This window comes from Sinohyriopsis cumingii, chromosome 3 (genome assembly GCF_028554795.1).
Source record: "Sinohyriopsis cumingii isolate HCF-2022 chromosome 3, ASM2855479v2, whole genome shotgun sequence".
NCBI classification, from domain to species: Eukaryota; Metazoa; Mollusca; class Bivalvia; order Unionida; family Unionidae; genus Sinohyriopsis; species Sinohyriopsis cumingii.
Genome location: NC_142963.1, coordinates 59,121,335 through 59,134,030, shown reverse-complemented (window position 1 = coordinate 59,134,030; position 12,696 = coordinate 59,121,335). Strand labels below are relative to the sequence as shown.

The following is a 12,696-nucleotide window of genomic DNA, read 5'->3' as shown; positions in this document are numbered from 1 at the left end:
CCGTTGCTTCTTTTAATGCTATTCCAGTGGCGGTTTCAACAGCACTTAACGCAGCAGCATTTGCAACAGCTGGAGCAGCAGCAGATATCAGCGCTGGTATTGCTGCGATAAGTGGGAAAATTCCTCCGGTTTCAACTGCGTCGTTGATAGCACCAGCAGAAAGTTTAAATCGTATTCCAGTCTTGGATTGTTTAGCGTCATTGAGATGTTTAATTTGGCGCGCTGTCAGCGACAGCTTATTTTCACCGCCTGTGATTTGATTGTGCTTTAACGTTATTGTTGACCCGCATTTTTTTCGCTGATCCGGATCGTAGCTTCTTGATCTGACCAGGAGTCAGACTGACACTAGCATGATGGTAAGAAATTTTATAAAATACTCGTGCTTTTAAATCACAACGATTGAAGATTTTCCACTGGTGCAACAACGACTCTCATTGGACTACTAACACCTTCAAGTAACATTGCTTTGTCACTGAGTATGACCGCGATTGCTCTGTAATTAGCACCACCACCTGTATTCACGATGGCTCTGAAGTGTATGTCAACAACAGATTGTTTGGATAAATCAAGATGATCCAGCAGAAAGTAATAAATCGGATACAGATTTCTAAAATTTAACTGTGATATTTGTAAACAAGTATCTACGTTTTGATCACATCCCATAAACGTCATTAGCCGATGGTATACACGCGCTATATGATTGTGTTCATAATTCAGTAGTATGTTTTCTGTTGGTTCTTGTCCGTTTATTCGCAAAAGAAACCTCGGTAACACCAAGTTGGTCAAATATCATATGACTAAGTTCTTGTGAGTTTACTCGATCATAATTCTGAAAAGCAACAAATATATGTCGTGGTGCAGAAACACTTTGCTATGACGCTATGTGCCAAGTAAATTGACCGTTAATATAAGTTTGCATACTATCCGTGGTTGTTGTCAACCAGGACAACAGAAACTTACCACCAGTGTACATAAAAGATAATAGTGGCTGTTCTTTTGCGATCGTTGGAGTCATTACCGGCATCCATAACGAAAGTTTTGTTAGTATTACTTTACCAGCATCACCAGCAGATCTCCAGATAGCGTCATCGTCGGTAGCCTTTCTCGCAAGAGCAACTGCGTGTTGAGCTCCAAAGATAACTTTTCTAACATATCTGCAAAATCCAAAGATGTGCGACAGTGGAATCGCGCATGAAAAATTTCTACGACCTCCCTCCAACATTGATTGTCGTGTTGTAAATTGAAGTTAAATTCTGTATTACTATCATTAACCACCGGCCACACATCAGCGTTAGCGTTATTGGCAAAATTTTTTGGTCGTCTTATATTATACGGTCTGTTGTCTGGGTGATTAGAATTGTCTTTGTAAAACATTATTGTGTGGCTTGCTGATTTTGTATAATCATCAGAGTATCTTGCCAGTCCTATTATTGTTGTAGCAACGTCAACATCTTTCTGAACTGTCTCAATATTTTTTCCATCGATCATATAGGTGGCGCTATCAAACAATGCCATGCTGCCGTTGTTGACAAAACCAACTCGTACTCCATCTGCATATACAGTATCATCTGTTTTTATAATTTCACCTTCTACCTCAATGAAAGCCTCCGCGGGTAAAATGTATCTACTTGTATCATGAACTTGCAGTTCAATTCTTCCACGCTGATTTGGTAGTCGTGCGTCATAAGAATAAAATTGATAACCACGTAGACGTTCATCTTGAAGAACAGGTGCTTCATGTCAAATGCTTTGTCGGATATGCGCTTATACATTTTTCTCATAATTATTTTCGTCTAACACGAGGATTACCGCCTTCGGAAAACTCCGCTTCCTGATATTAAACTTAAAATATTATGCCTGCTTCACCGAGTCCTTGATCTGCTATCGCTGCCAGTTTCTGATTTGCAGCTTGATTTATTATTTTACTGACATTTACAGGCATAACTGCAGTGCTTGATAATCTTACTGGCTGTGATTTTCGTCGTATTAATCGTGCTAGTCTTTCTTTGATTGCCGAGAATGCCTTACCAGCAACGTTGACGATTTCACCAGGAGCTTTTTCACGAACATCAATAGCTTTCATTGATAATTGTTTTGCAACAGGTGCTACTTTTGGAGCTAACCTTCTGAATAATCCCTGAACAACATCACCAAGTAATCGCGAGTTTATTGCTCTGACCATTACTGGTCCATGTTGACTATTGTACATGATCATCTTATTTTACTTGCCATTTATCTAATCACTGTGATAGTCATCAACGAGCTCATCAATAAGTTCTCGGTAAATGCTAATATCCATGATGCCACCTGTGAATAATCGCTGACAAATATCAGCTGCTTCTTTAATTATTTCCGGAGAATTATTACCAGCTCGTTTTCCTCCTATGAGAACTTATAGTCGTTGTACGTCATCGAGGATATTGTTAGGACAAGTAACAAGACCAATTCCCAACCACTTCTGGGTGCTCCTTTTTCCTCAGTTGTTGTTTTCGCGCTTTTCTTAAATAGTCTTAAGGGTGATCTTTCTTCTTTTGCTTTTTTTAAGTTCCAACATCGAACTTACGACTTTTTCAGTAACTTTAGTAACACGTTTAAATAACCGTTCTGTACCTTCTGTGTATTCAACTTGTGCTTCCTGTCGAGCTTGTAGGTTTTTCTGAAAGAATCTCTCACAGGGAGAAATGTATTGTTTCCAGTCGCTCCCGAGCTAGACGTGTAGTATGAGATTCCGGATGAACCATTCTTTGATATAACAATTTTTAATTGATAGCAGCGAGGGGTGAGGGTGGGTGCGCGACCGCGATACGGCGTCGTCGTAGTAAAACTCACGTGTATACCTGAACCCCATAGAGAAACTCACTCTCGGAAAGTTAGAAGTCATGGTTTCACGTTTTTTTAGTTTACCAAAATAACGCTTATAAAATGAGGTGGGTTCGCCCCCCCCCCCCCCCCCCGTTGCTCATTGAATCCTAATCATTTTTGTTTTTCTTCCACGTAATAGCTTATTTATTTTTTTATAAAATGTTGAACTTTACTAACATTTTTACAAGATCGGTTAAGTTTGCTTATTATCGCATGCCATTTATTGGCATTTTTATGTTGAAATTTATAAACCTGACCTAATTACTTGACTGAACTGCTGACAGAAACAGTCCAAAGTAAGGCATTTCATTTCTATAGCCCAATGGATAAACATTGCATCTTTTCAAAGCTGTGCACAGAATAGGCCGACATATCGTGAGTCAAGAAAACATGGGGGTGGTATCCTCTGTGTCCAAAAATTAATATGAATGATGTACCTATATGTCATTCTTTTCACGGATGTCATGTTATACAGATGTCAGAAGCTGTGTGACCGAGACATTATGCATGTGGACAATTAATATACCACAGTTAGCAGTCTCTCTCTCTACAGTGTTTAATAATTCTCTACTGCTTCGGTGGCCTAGTGGTTAGAGCATCCGCCTCGGATGCGGGAGGTTGTGGGTTCGATCCCCGGCCGAGTCAGACCAAATACTTGCAAAAATGGTACTAACAGCTGCCTCACTTGGTGCTCAGCATTAAGAGGTTAGTGTTAGGACTGGTCGGCCTGGTGTCAGGATAATGTGACTGGGTGGGACATCAAACCATATGTCTGCGGCATGATGCCCTAGTGCTAGACATCACTATAAACTGTTACACTGCAGACATCGTAGTGATATGACTAAAAAATTGTTAAAAGCTACATTAAAAATCTAAATCACATCACATCATTGTTACTATTGTTCGTTCGTTCTAAAAACTGTATTGTAGTTTTTTGTTTTCCCACTTAAAAATTCGTTCTTTGTGGGAATTCAGAAGCTACTTCGTGTTCTACTGGTGGTGGTAAATACTTCTACTTAATATAAACTGAATGGTTTGTGTAAGTCCCTATGTTCTGGGAACAATAGCAGGCCCTGCTCAGATGTTGAGGACATCATTTCCTCCATAGAAAATAATTATAACTTAGTACAACACTTGTGTTGTCGTTGTTCATGTACAGTTAACATAAACAATTTACACAACTGAAATAACTCGTTTCTTTCAATAAATAAGGAACTACTTCAACAGTAACTTCTTTCCTTTAAAGTTTATTTATTCATGCGTAAGTCGAGTTTCGCGGCAACAAGGGACCACACCACTACAAGAAACCACACCACTACTACAAAAAAATATCAGCAAACAGTCTGTGGGGCAGTGTGGCCACCAAAAGGCCTCATGGGATACCCATACAGACTGCATAAAGTGCTCCAGTTGCACTCGGAAAAACCATTGCATCATTTGTGATTTGTGGTCTTCCGGCATCTGGAATCTAGTAGATCCCAGGCGTACCTATCAAGGATGGAAGAACATTCCCTCTTCTTCATCCAATTTTTCTGGCTTCTCTTCCAGATCTCGCATGTTAGGACAAACAGCTTCAGCAGCCATTGAAGCTTTTCAAGAAGGAAGGTCTCGACGTGCGAGAAGCCGTTCAACTTCCCCTTGTAGGGAGATGACAGAAAGTTCCTACTGGGGAGTTAGAGCACTGCAGCCCACAGGTTGCGCCCTTCCGTTAGGGAGATGAAACACCGCAGAGGTTAAGCATAGAAACCATTGGTTGTACCCTCCCATTAGGGAGGTTGAGCTCCATGTTAGCAGGTTGCTCCCTACCATCAGGGATATTGAGCATCATGATACATACTGTGCCAGTGGGAACGTGTTTACACCTTCCTTTAGGGAAACAACACATCGCACCCATGATGCACAGAGTGAAGATGAGGTCTTCTCCATCTATCACTCATCAGCCTCACTGTACGGGGACAGGGCCAGGACCGAGCCTCCTCTTCCCCCTCCACCATCCCACCCTGTGCAGGATTTTCAATCCATACACAGAACTGAAGCTAGGAAGATACCAATTATACATATGAATTCTTATGGGATGTGGGACCTTCGACAGGAAACAAGGTCAGGCAAATTGCCCTCAGGGACCATCTGTCAAATTTTTCAGGCAGGCTCAACCCCAGTACAATCCACAAATTCTTGCAAGACCACCTGCAGGTTGATTGGTACCAAGATGAAGTTTTCTAAGGAATCTTCCTTTCCTACCAGGGCAGGAATGGGGGGGAGGGGCAGCCTTCACTACTTCACTATGTTTGGCACCAATCCTGGTATCAAGGGAAGATCACTCTGTCACCTAGGTGGTCAGATAACTTGCAGATTTTTAGCTATGGGGGCGCTCACCAGTTATGTACTTTTGAGAGAGCGACGTATGTAAGGTGAAGTTGTTTGCATTTAAAGCATTGCACAATGGATAAATGTTGGCATACCTCTATGCTACATTAATGTAATGTGGCTGACATTTCTTTGGATATTGTACTTTTGGAAATTGTACATGATACAAGCACACTACTAACTAAAATGACTGCTCCCTTGTGCTAAAAAAATCAGTCTGAATTAGTCTACACTATCTGTAGCAGCTATTAAAAGAGGGAAAATGAATTTTGCCATACTAGACAATACTAGCTTTTGAAAGTGCAGTGAATGAATTGCCAGATATAAAATGTAAAAAAAAAGTTATCCGCTCTTTTTTATACACTTTACCTCTAAAGTTCAGGAAGTGAAAATGACCAAGTCGAGGTAGCACTTTTTTTAAAGGTACACATCTCGAGTAAGGCCAAACAGTATACTCTAACCCATATTACACCCATCAATCATACACCAAAATAAAGGAAATTAAAGGTTCTTTGAACTATACCTAAGATATACAAAATAGCCAGTATAACCAGTGAGGAAAGCAGGGGAAATTCTTTTTCTTCAAAATTCTAACCCTATGCAAAAATGATACTGTAGAGCGCCACCTTAAAACGTTTTAATCTGGGAGAACAGGATTTACAAGGTATTAGTAGTTTTCCTTAGGTATTATGTTCTGGTAAGATTTACTGAAGTAACATAGAAAAATTTGTGTTTCTTCATCATAATTTTAGAAATATAATAAGATTTTAAAATTAGCAAATTATTTTAATAAGAATATCTACATATATTTCTTTTATCTGTTAGTCAGATTGCTAACATGTTAAATATCATCCAAATACCAAACACATTTCTTAGATGAGAACACTTCTATTTAGACTGAATTATTGTGGAATGTTTGGAATTGATAAAAAAAAGGAAAATACATATCTATTTTATAAGAACATGATTTATTTTTATGATTCATGGAATTTCTTTCATTTCCTTGTATTTTAATTGCAACTGTTGTAGTATCTTGTCTAGAGTGCTGTATACAGTACAAATGCACTGACCCATATTTATACCTGTACATATATCTGCAACACCCTGCAGCTCATTGTGTATATTAAACAGCCTCATCTCCTATATATAGTAAGGAGTTATGATTTCACTTTCTGAAAGCTGTATTTTACCAAATTATGAAAAGTTTGCATGGCAGAGCAAGGTATGTTTGAAATTTGTAAGGTATATAGGAATTACATAATCTTCTTTGATGTTATAAATGTTCAAGGTAAATAATTTCAGAAATTGAAGGTGGGATATGATTCATAATGGAATGGTTTCAGATTAAAGAATTAGGGGATAGTTCCATTTTCCCCCAAGATGCAGCTTTTTAGTTTTGATGTAGCACAGTATTGAGTCAGGTTTTCACTGGAACACACCTCATGCTTTACCTCACCTAACTATGTTATTAACGTAATTTAACATTGATTTTTGTTGTATATATTTCCCAGTTCATTTGTATAATGATACTTATGTTAAGTATAACATTAACAAGATGGTGACATTTGAATTAGTTCACACATCTAATATAATTTAATTCCTAAAGGAAAAATTTGTTTCATGTATTTGTATTCTACACTTGTACTGCCTGTGGAGTTCGACAAAATGAGGTGCCATATTTTTTGTTTTTCTTTTCAGATCTGAATGAATCAGGCATCAGTAAAATCTCACAATCTAGCTGTTTTCAGCAGACTTGAAGAAGGGGACATTATTCGGTTCCAAAGAGACTTATTTTATCATTTTGCAGTATACGTAGGTATTATGTGCAAACTAGTTTTTCAAATTAGTTTCATTTCTACATCTGTTTGGGGTTTTTTACTTAATGACTATGTATGGCATTTTGGTTATTCAGCTTTTCAAATACAGGATGCTCCTCGATTATTCAGATTTAATTGTTTCATTGTACAGAACTGTGATGCTTTGCAGTGACAATTTTTCACGCTGATTTTGAGTTTTCTTAACAGAATATGGGATTGTGTGTCTTATTTTGCATAGCAAGGCAACCCTCAACAACAGTTAAATGTAAAAGCTGATGGGTGCAAGTTTGTATTTCCATTTTGAGTGAAAGGATTGTTTTCCAGCAGACCTACACTGCATCCAAATTGTTTTTAATGTACAATCTGATTTAACTTTTTTAAACCATGAGAAGTGTTTCTCCTGCTCAGGTCTCTAGTTCTCACATTTGTAGTTTTGCCACCATTTTTATCAGTGTCATTACCCTAGTGGAGTTTTCTTTGTTTTTACTTGTGCTGTCATTTTCATTTATAGGTTTGCCTTTTATTAGCATCAGTGTCTATTTCATTGTGAGTTCATTTCCCCAAAAATGAAAACAGGTTTTACATTTTCACAAGTTGCAGTCCTTTTGGCACTTCTTTAAAAAGTGTCTACTGATACTGTAGTGCCCTAGTCTAAATGGCATATAAGTAACAATTCTTCTTCTTCTTCTTCTTCTTCTTATTATTATTATTATTATTTATCATTATTGCATATTAATGTTTTGACAATATTGTCCAACTCGAACTCGGAGAAAGCTTTTGGTTATCTTTGAGATTTATATGCACATCCTTACACACTTACACACTTTAAAAGATAGTTTATTTGCTGAACAATTGTATGTGCTTATGTGCACAGAAGGTCGTTTTATTAAGTTTTCATGTCTGAGAAGGATTCACAATTACCAGTAATTAGTAACAATGGCTACTTACCCATTTACCAAAGTCTAGCCATTAAGCTAGGTGATATTAGCTGGTGCAGAATTCATGGTCATCCAAATGATCTCTTTGCCATGGCAATGTGCTTTGGGCCTACAACTGGAAATCATCGGCTTTATATTGATAGTTGTGTAGTCACAAAGGGAAAAAAAACTGTAGATTATGGAGCACCTTTGAACTGTACATGGAAGTAATTCAGAGATAAAGCTGAAGGTTATGTACACTATAAACTGTGCTAAAATCAAGACAAATATAATTGATGAAAGTCATCCAAGTACTGAAAATGTGCTAAATGGACTAATGCTGAATAGGCATGAAAATACATGTAATATAAAGTGTGCAGCAAAAATAGACATTTTTTGTGAAGCTCACACTTTTTAATCATTGCACATATTTTAGAAATAATATTTTTAGAAATTAAAAATTAACAATTTGGTGTGAGATGTTGAATTGTGGAGAACCAAGGCAAGCAGAATTTTACACTTTACCACAGTTAAGATCAAACATCATAATCGACTGAAGAGTTTCAAAAGTCGGATGTCATTCAGGGTAGAATGATCTACATTTGGAAGTAATTTTGATTAAATCATGAAATAAGTGGAGTGTTAAGTATTTTTTGTAAAATATTGTGGTCACTATGTGACCAAATTCTTAAGTACTTTGTGCATTTATACCTTGCACAGTTTGAATGAATAACCCATAGATTGTTTTGCATTTTTAGGCAACCCTTCCCCCCCCAAAAAAACCCCCACAAAACCCCTTATTACAGAGGGAAATATTTTGTAAGCCTTGCTAGAGAATGTAATTATTATTTTGCCAGAGAATTGAAAAAAGTATAGGCAAAGAGAAACTCAAGAAAAAATGATTGGTCAGAGGTCTTGCTAGGATTTTAAAACTAGGAGTCCAGGACTCCCATTTTGGTAAAAATAGGAGTCCCACCATCAAAAGTTGCAGTCCCTTCTTTCCTACAGAATCAACACAGACGTGAGTGCATCTGTTTTTAGATGGAGAGGTTTTCACTCTGTAATCACTCACTATAATGTAGCTTCATTACAACAGTCCATTGACAGGATCGCAAATTTATGGTATATTTATTTGTATACATACTTGTAGTAATTTTAGGCAAATAAATAGTATCTGATTTGCTGTTTTTGCCCGTATTTTCGCAGATACGTGTCAGGTCAGAAAACAGCTTAGACTTTAAAGCACATCTCACAAATTCCACAACATAGCATTGTCCCATACGTTTCTGACCTACATAATTTGCATTTTAAAGTTAAATCTTTAATAAAATAATATCTAGGCTTTGGTTTCAATTATTTATGTATTTTTTCTGAATATATTTGCCAGATGGTTTAAGAAAACAGACAATCGAATAAACTGGTACATCCAGACTTAGCTAAGTCCGCCATTATTTCCTGTTAAGCCTACTGGTTCACTTACAGTTTTAAACTAATTTTATGATGAAATAGTGTATAAGAGGCAGTTAATATATATACATGTATCCAGATCACCGATTCTGATCTTAAAACACAAGTTTGTATGTTTTATCATCAAAGGATAGCATGCAGGAAATCGATAGTTCCTTACTCGGAAAATGGTTAATGGTCAATCAGCTATCAAAACATAATGCTCATGAATGGGCAAGAGTTTTTTTGTCAACATAATTGATATAAAAACTAGGCCTAGCTACTGATGCCATTCTGAATGCATTTCACTACAACACTAGAACTAACTGGGCTAAGGCGAGGGACATTAAATAAAAACTATGGTATGGTCAGTCAATGTACCTCTTAAATAATCACAGGGCGACGTCGTTTTCACTTTCCTAACAGAAGAAGGCAAAGTTTACATTTTAGGCGACTTGTCACCCACTTACGAATGGCATTTTGTTTAAGTCTCAACATGTCTTGATTCTGAGGTCACGTGCACTGCTTATTCCGCTACATTCGAAATGAACACAATAACGAAAGCTAAAGTTGTTTATTTGATGTACTTTTATAAATGACCACATGTACATCTCTGGGTCTTTCTGCCTCTGAATTCAATCACTGTAAATATCAGTACATTTCCCACCCGGCTGCCAGTCAAGCCTTTGAACTTGCCTCCCAGCTTCTGCATTATGTTCTTTTTTATTTACTCTTATAAAATGGCAACATGTATGTATCAAGGGGTCTTTCAGTCACTGAATTCTGTCAATGTAAATATCAGCACGGCTAATTGATCAACACATTTTCCCACAAAGCAGGTGGCTGAAGCAGGACTGGCAAGTCTTTGAATTTTGCCACACACCAATTACATGCGCACGGAGGACTCCCACCTCAGTGATTTTTTTGAATCCCAGATAAAAAATTGGCATCCAAATATGCGTAATTAAGCATCTCCGAGATCTCTGATTGGCGTTTGTTACAGCCCCAAGGTCTTAAAATATATAACAGAAACAGGCAAAACAACTTTAAGTAAAATTGACAAGCAATTTATTTCTCTACAAGACAGTGAAAATTTAAAGGTCACTTCGCTATTGTGAATTAAATTCCAAGTAATCCTAAATGTCCTATCACAAATCCAGAAATGTATAATGTTCCAATAGTCTTGAATGTCCAGATACAACAGTGTTGCAGTCCAAAATGTCTCTGATTGATTTCACAGAAATACAAAGTTCATAGTGTGTAAAAATTCAAAAGGTGAATAAGCACTTTAGTAATTCCAGTGAATATTTTAAATAGTTCCTCTTGAATTATATGCGGCACACTGATCTAACATAGGAATGAATTGTTTGTTTGTGATAATGAAAAAGTTACATTTGTATGACTTTAGAGTCACATCTGTTATATATCTGATTTATTCATACACTTTAAAAACTGTATAATTTTGATGTTAATTTGAAATTAAATGATAAAAAGTTTTCCTACCATATTACTTAAAACTATAGATGAATTGTGTTCAAAGTTTAACAGCAACATTTGTTTTAGTTCCTAATTGTTTGCAAATTTCAGGTGGTGGATATGTAGTTCACTTTGGGAAAGACGAGGATGGTAACCTTTTTGTCCAGCAGGATGGCTTCTTTAATGTCTGCAAGAATTCAAAGGCAGAAAAGTATAATTACCTGGATGGTAAACTTAAGTAGGTGGTCATTTGTTTTTAGTTACACTAATACAGACAAAATAAATAAATTATTGTACATGTAGGTACGATGTATACTCGATTGTAAGTTGACCCCACCTCCACTTTTTAGGACTGCAGAAAAGTTAATTTCTCATTGACCTTATAGATCGAAGTGTACTTGTAAAATAAATCCATCTGTAAGGGATGACTTTTCATCAGTGATTCAGAGTTGCACTTGGACTTGAATGAATAGACGAGTGTGTGGCACTACTTGAAGTACACAGGGATAAGTTGTGGTGACCTGAAATTACTCATTTTCCCCATGAAGGTACGAAAGCACCATATCAGCTCTCAAGCCATATCATCATGGATTAAATCGATTATATGCTCAGGATACTCTAATGTTTCCAAAGATCAGATTCACCTTGTGAGGATTTTGTTACATGAAATTAGAGTCCTCTTTGCGAGCCTCACATTTGAACACAATCTTTCAATCTGAGATATCATAGGAGCTGTTGGCTGGTATGCAGAGTTGGTCCTGTGGCTGTAGTCCAGATGACCTCCAGACTCATTTAAACTATTAAAGTCACTTAGATTGGCTGGAATCGCCAGTGAATTTTGTTGGTAAAAAGATTTCAGTAATCATCTTAACTGAGAGAGCGGTCACGGAACATATGACCATATGCTGTGATGCTCTTTATGTTAATTTGACTGGGAAATGTATTCAAATAGAAACAAACATTTCTAGTAGATTACCTTTCTCTGATAATAATTAAATGATCACATCATATATGATATAAACAGAAAAGACAAATTTTTGCCTTTCATTTGGGCTTGATTTTGGAGGTAGCAGGCTTATATCTCAAATGTTAATGGGATTAAGTACTTTCAGAGAAACATAATTTCCATGAGAAATTTGCTTTTTTCCACATATCTGAGCCAGACAGTTGTTTCCAAGCTTTTGAGAACCAGAAATCACCAGTAAATTATGGTGGCTGGGTGGGTAGGTAAAGGGGATAGACTTACAGTCAGACACTGCCTTAAATTTATGTTTCTCTGCTGTACAACCAGAAACTGAACCAGACATAGGTTGGATCATGTATACTTTTTGATTCTTCAAATGAAAGAAAACAATCCAGTCCAGTATCTCAGATTGCTTTATGTACATTTTATCCAGTTTTAATGTAAATAAGCCTGTAATTTTTAATTCTGGATACAGCTCTCTCTCTCTTTCTCAAACATCTGTGGATTCAATAAATATTTTAAGCTGACTTTGAGCTGATGATGAAATAGATTTTTTTTATATTTTATTTTGAGATAAGATGCAACCAGTCCTTTAGGCCCAGATTTCAACCCTTTCATTTGCTATTTGTTCTCTCCTTCTGTAATAATGGCATTTTAATTTTACATCTTTTCCCAGTTTTAACAATTATGGTTAATTTACAATAAATGACATTCACTTTTTGTTCTGCACCACATTTTTCAGTGATCATGCTTAACATATTTTTTCTTGTTTTGGTACAACTTCTATGACACTTGAGACCACTTAATTTCAGTATCCAAAATTTCTATCAATTTTTTTCAATTATAC

General features: G+C 36.7%; 1 protein-coding gene across 2 annotated transcripts in view; it reads left to right on the top strand.

The window, feature by feature from the left end:
• The window catches only part of LOC149802932 (phospholipase A and acyltransferase 3-like), a 35,339-nt gene that overhangs the window by 10,302 nt on the left and 12,341 nt on the right, over positions 1-12,696 (top strand). For both annotated transcript variants that reach the window (XM_089952427.1, XM_089952426.1), the window contains exons 2-3: positions 6,928-7,045; positions 10,997-11,123. In XM_089952427.1, coding sequence (XP_089808553.1) covers positions 6,934-7,045; positions 10,997-11,123 — 239 coding nt within the window. In that variant the 5' untranslated portion in view covers positions 6,928-6,933. The remainder of the gene's footprint in view (positions 1-6,927; positions 7,046-10,996; positions 11,124-12,696) is intronic.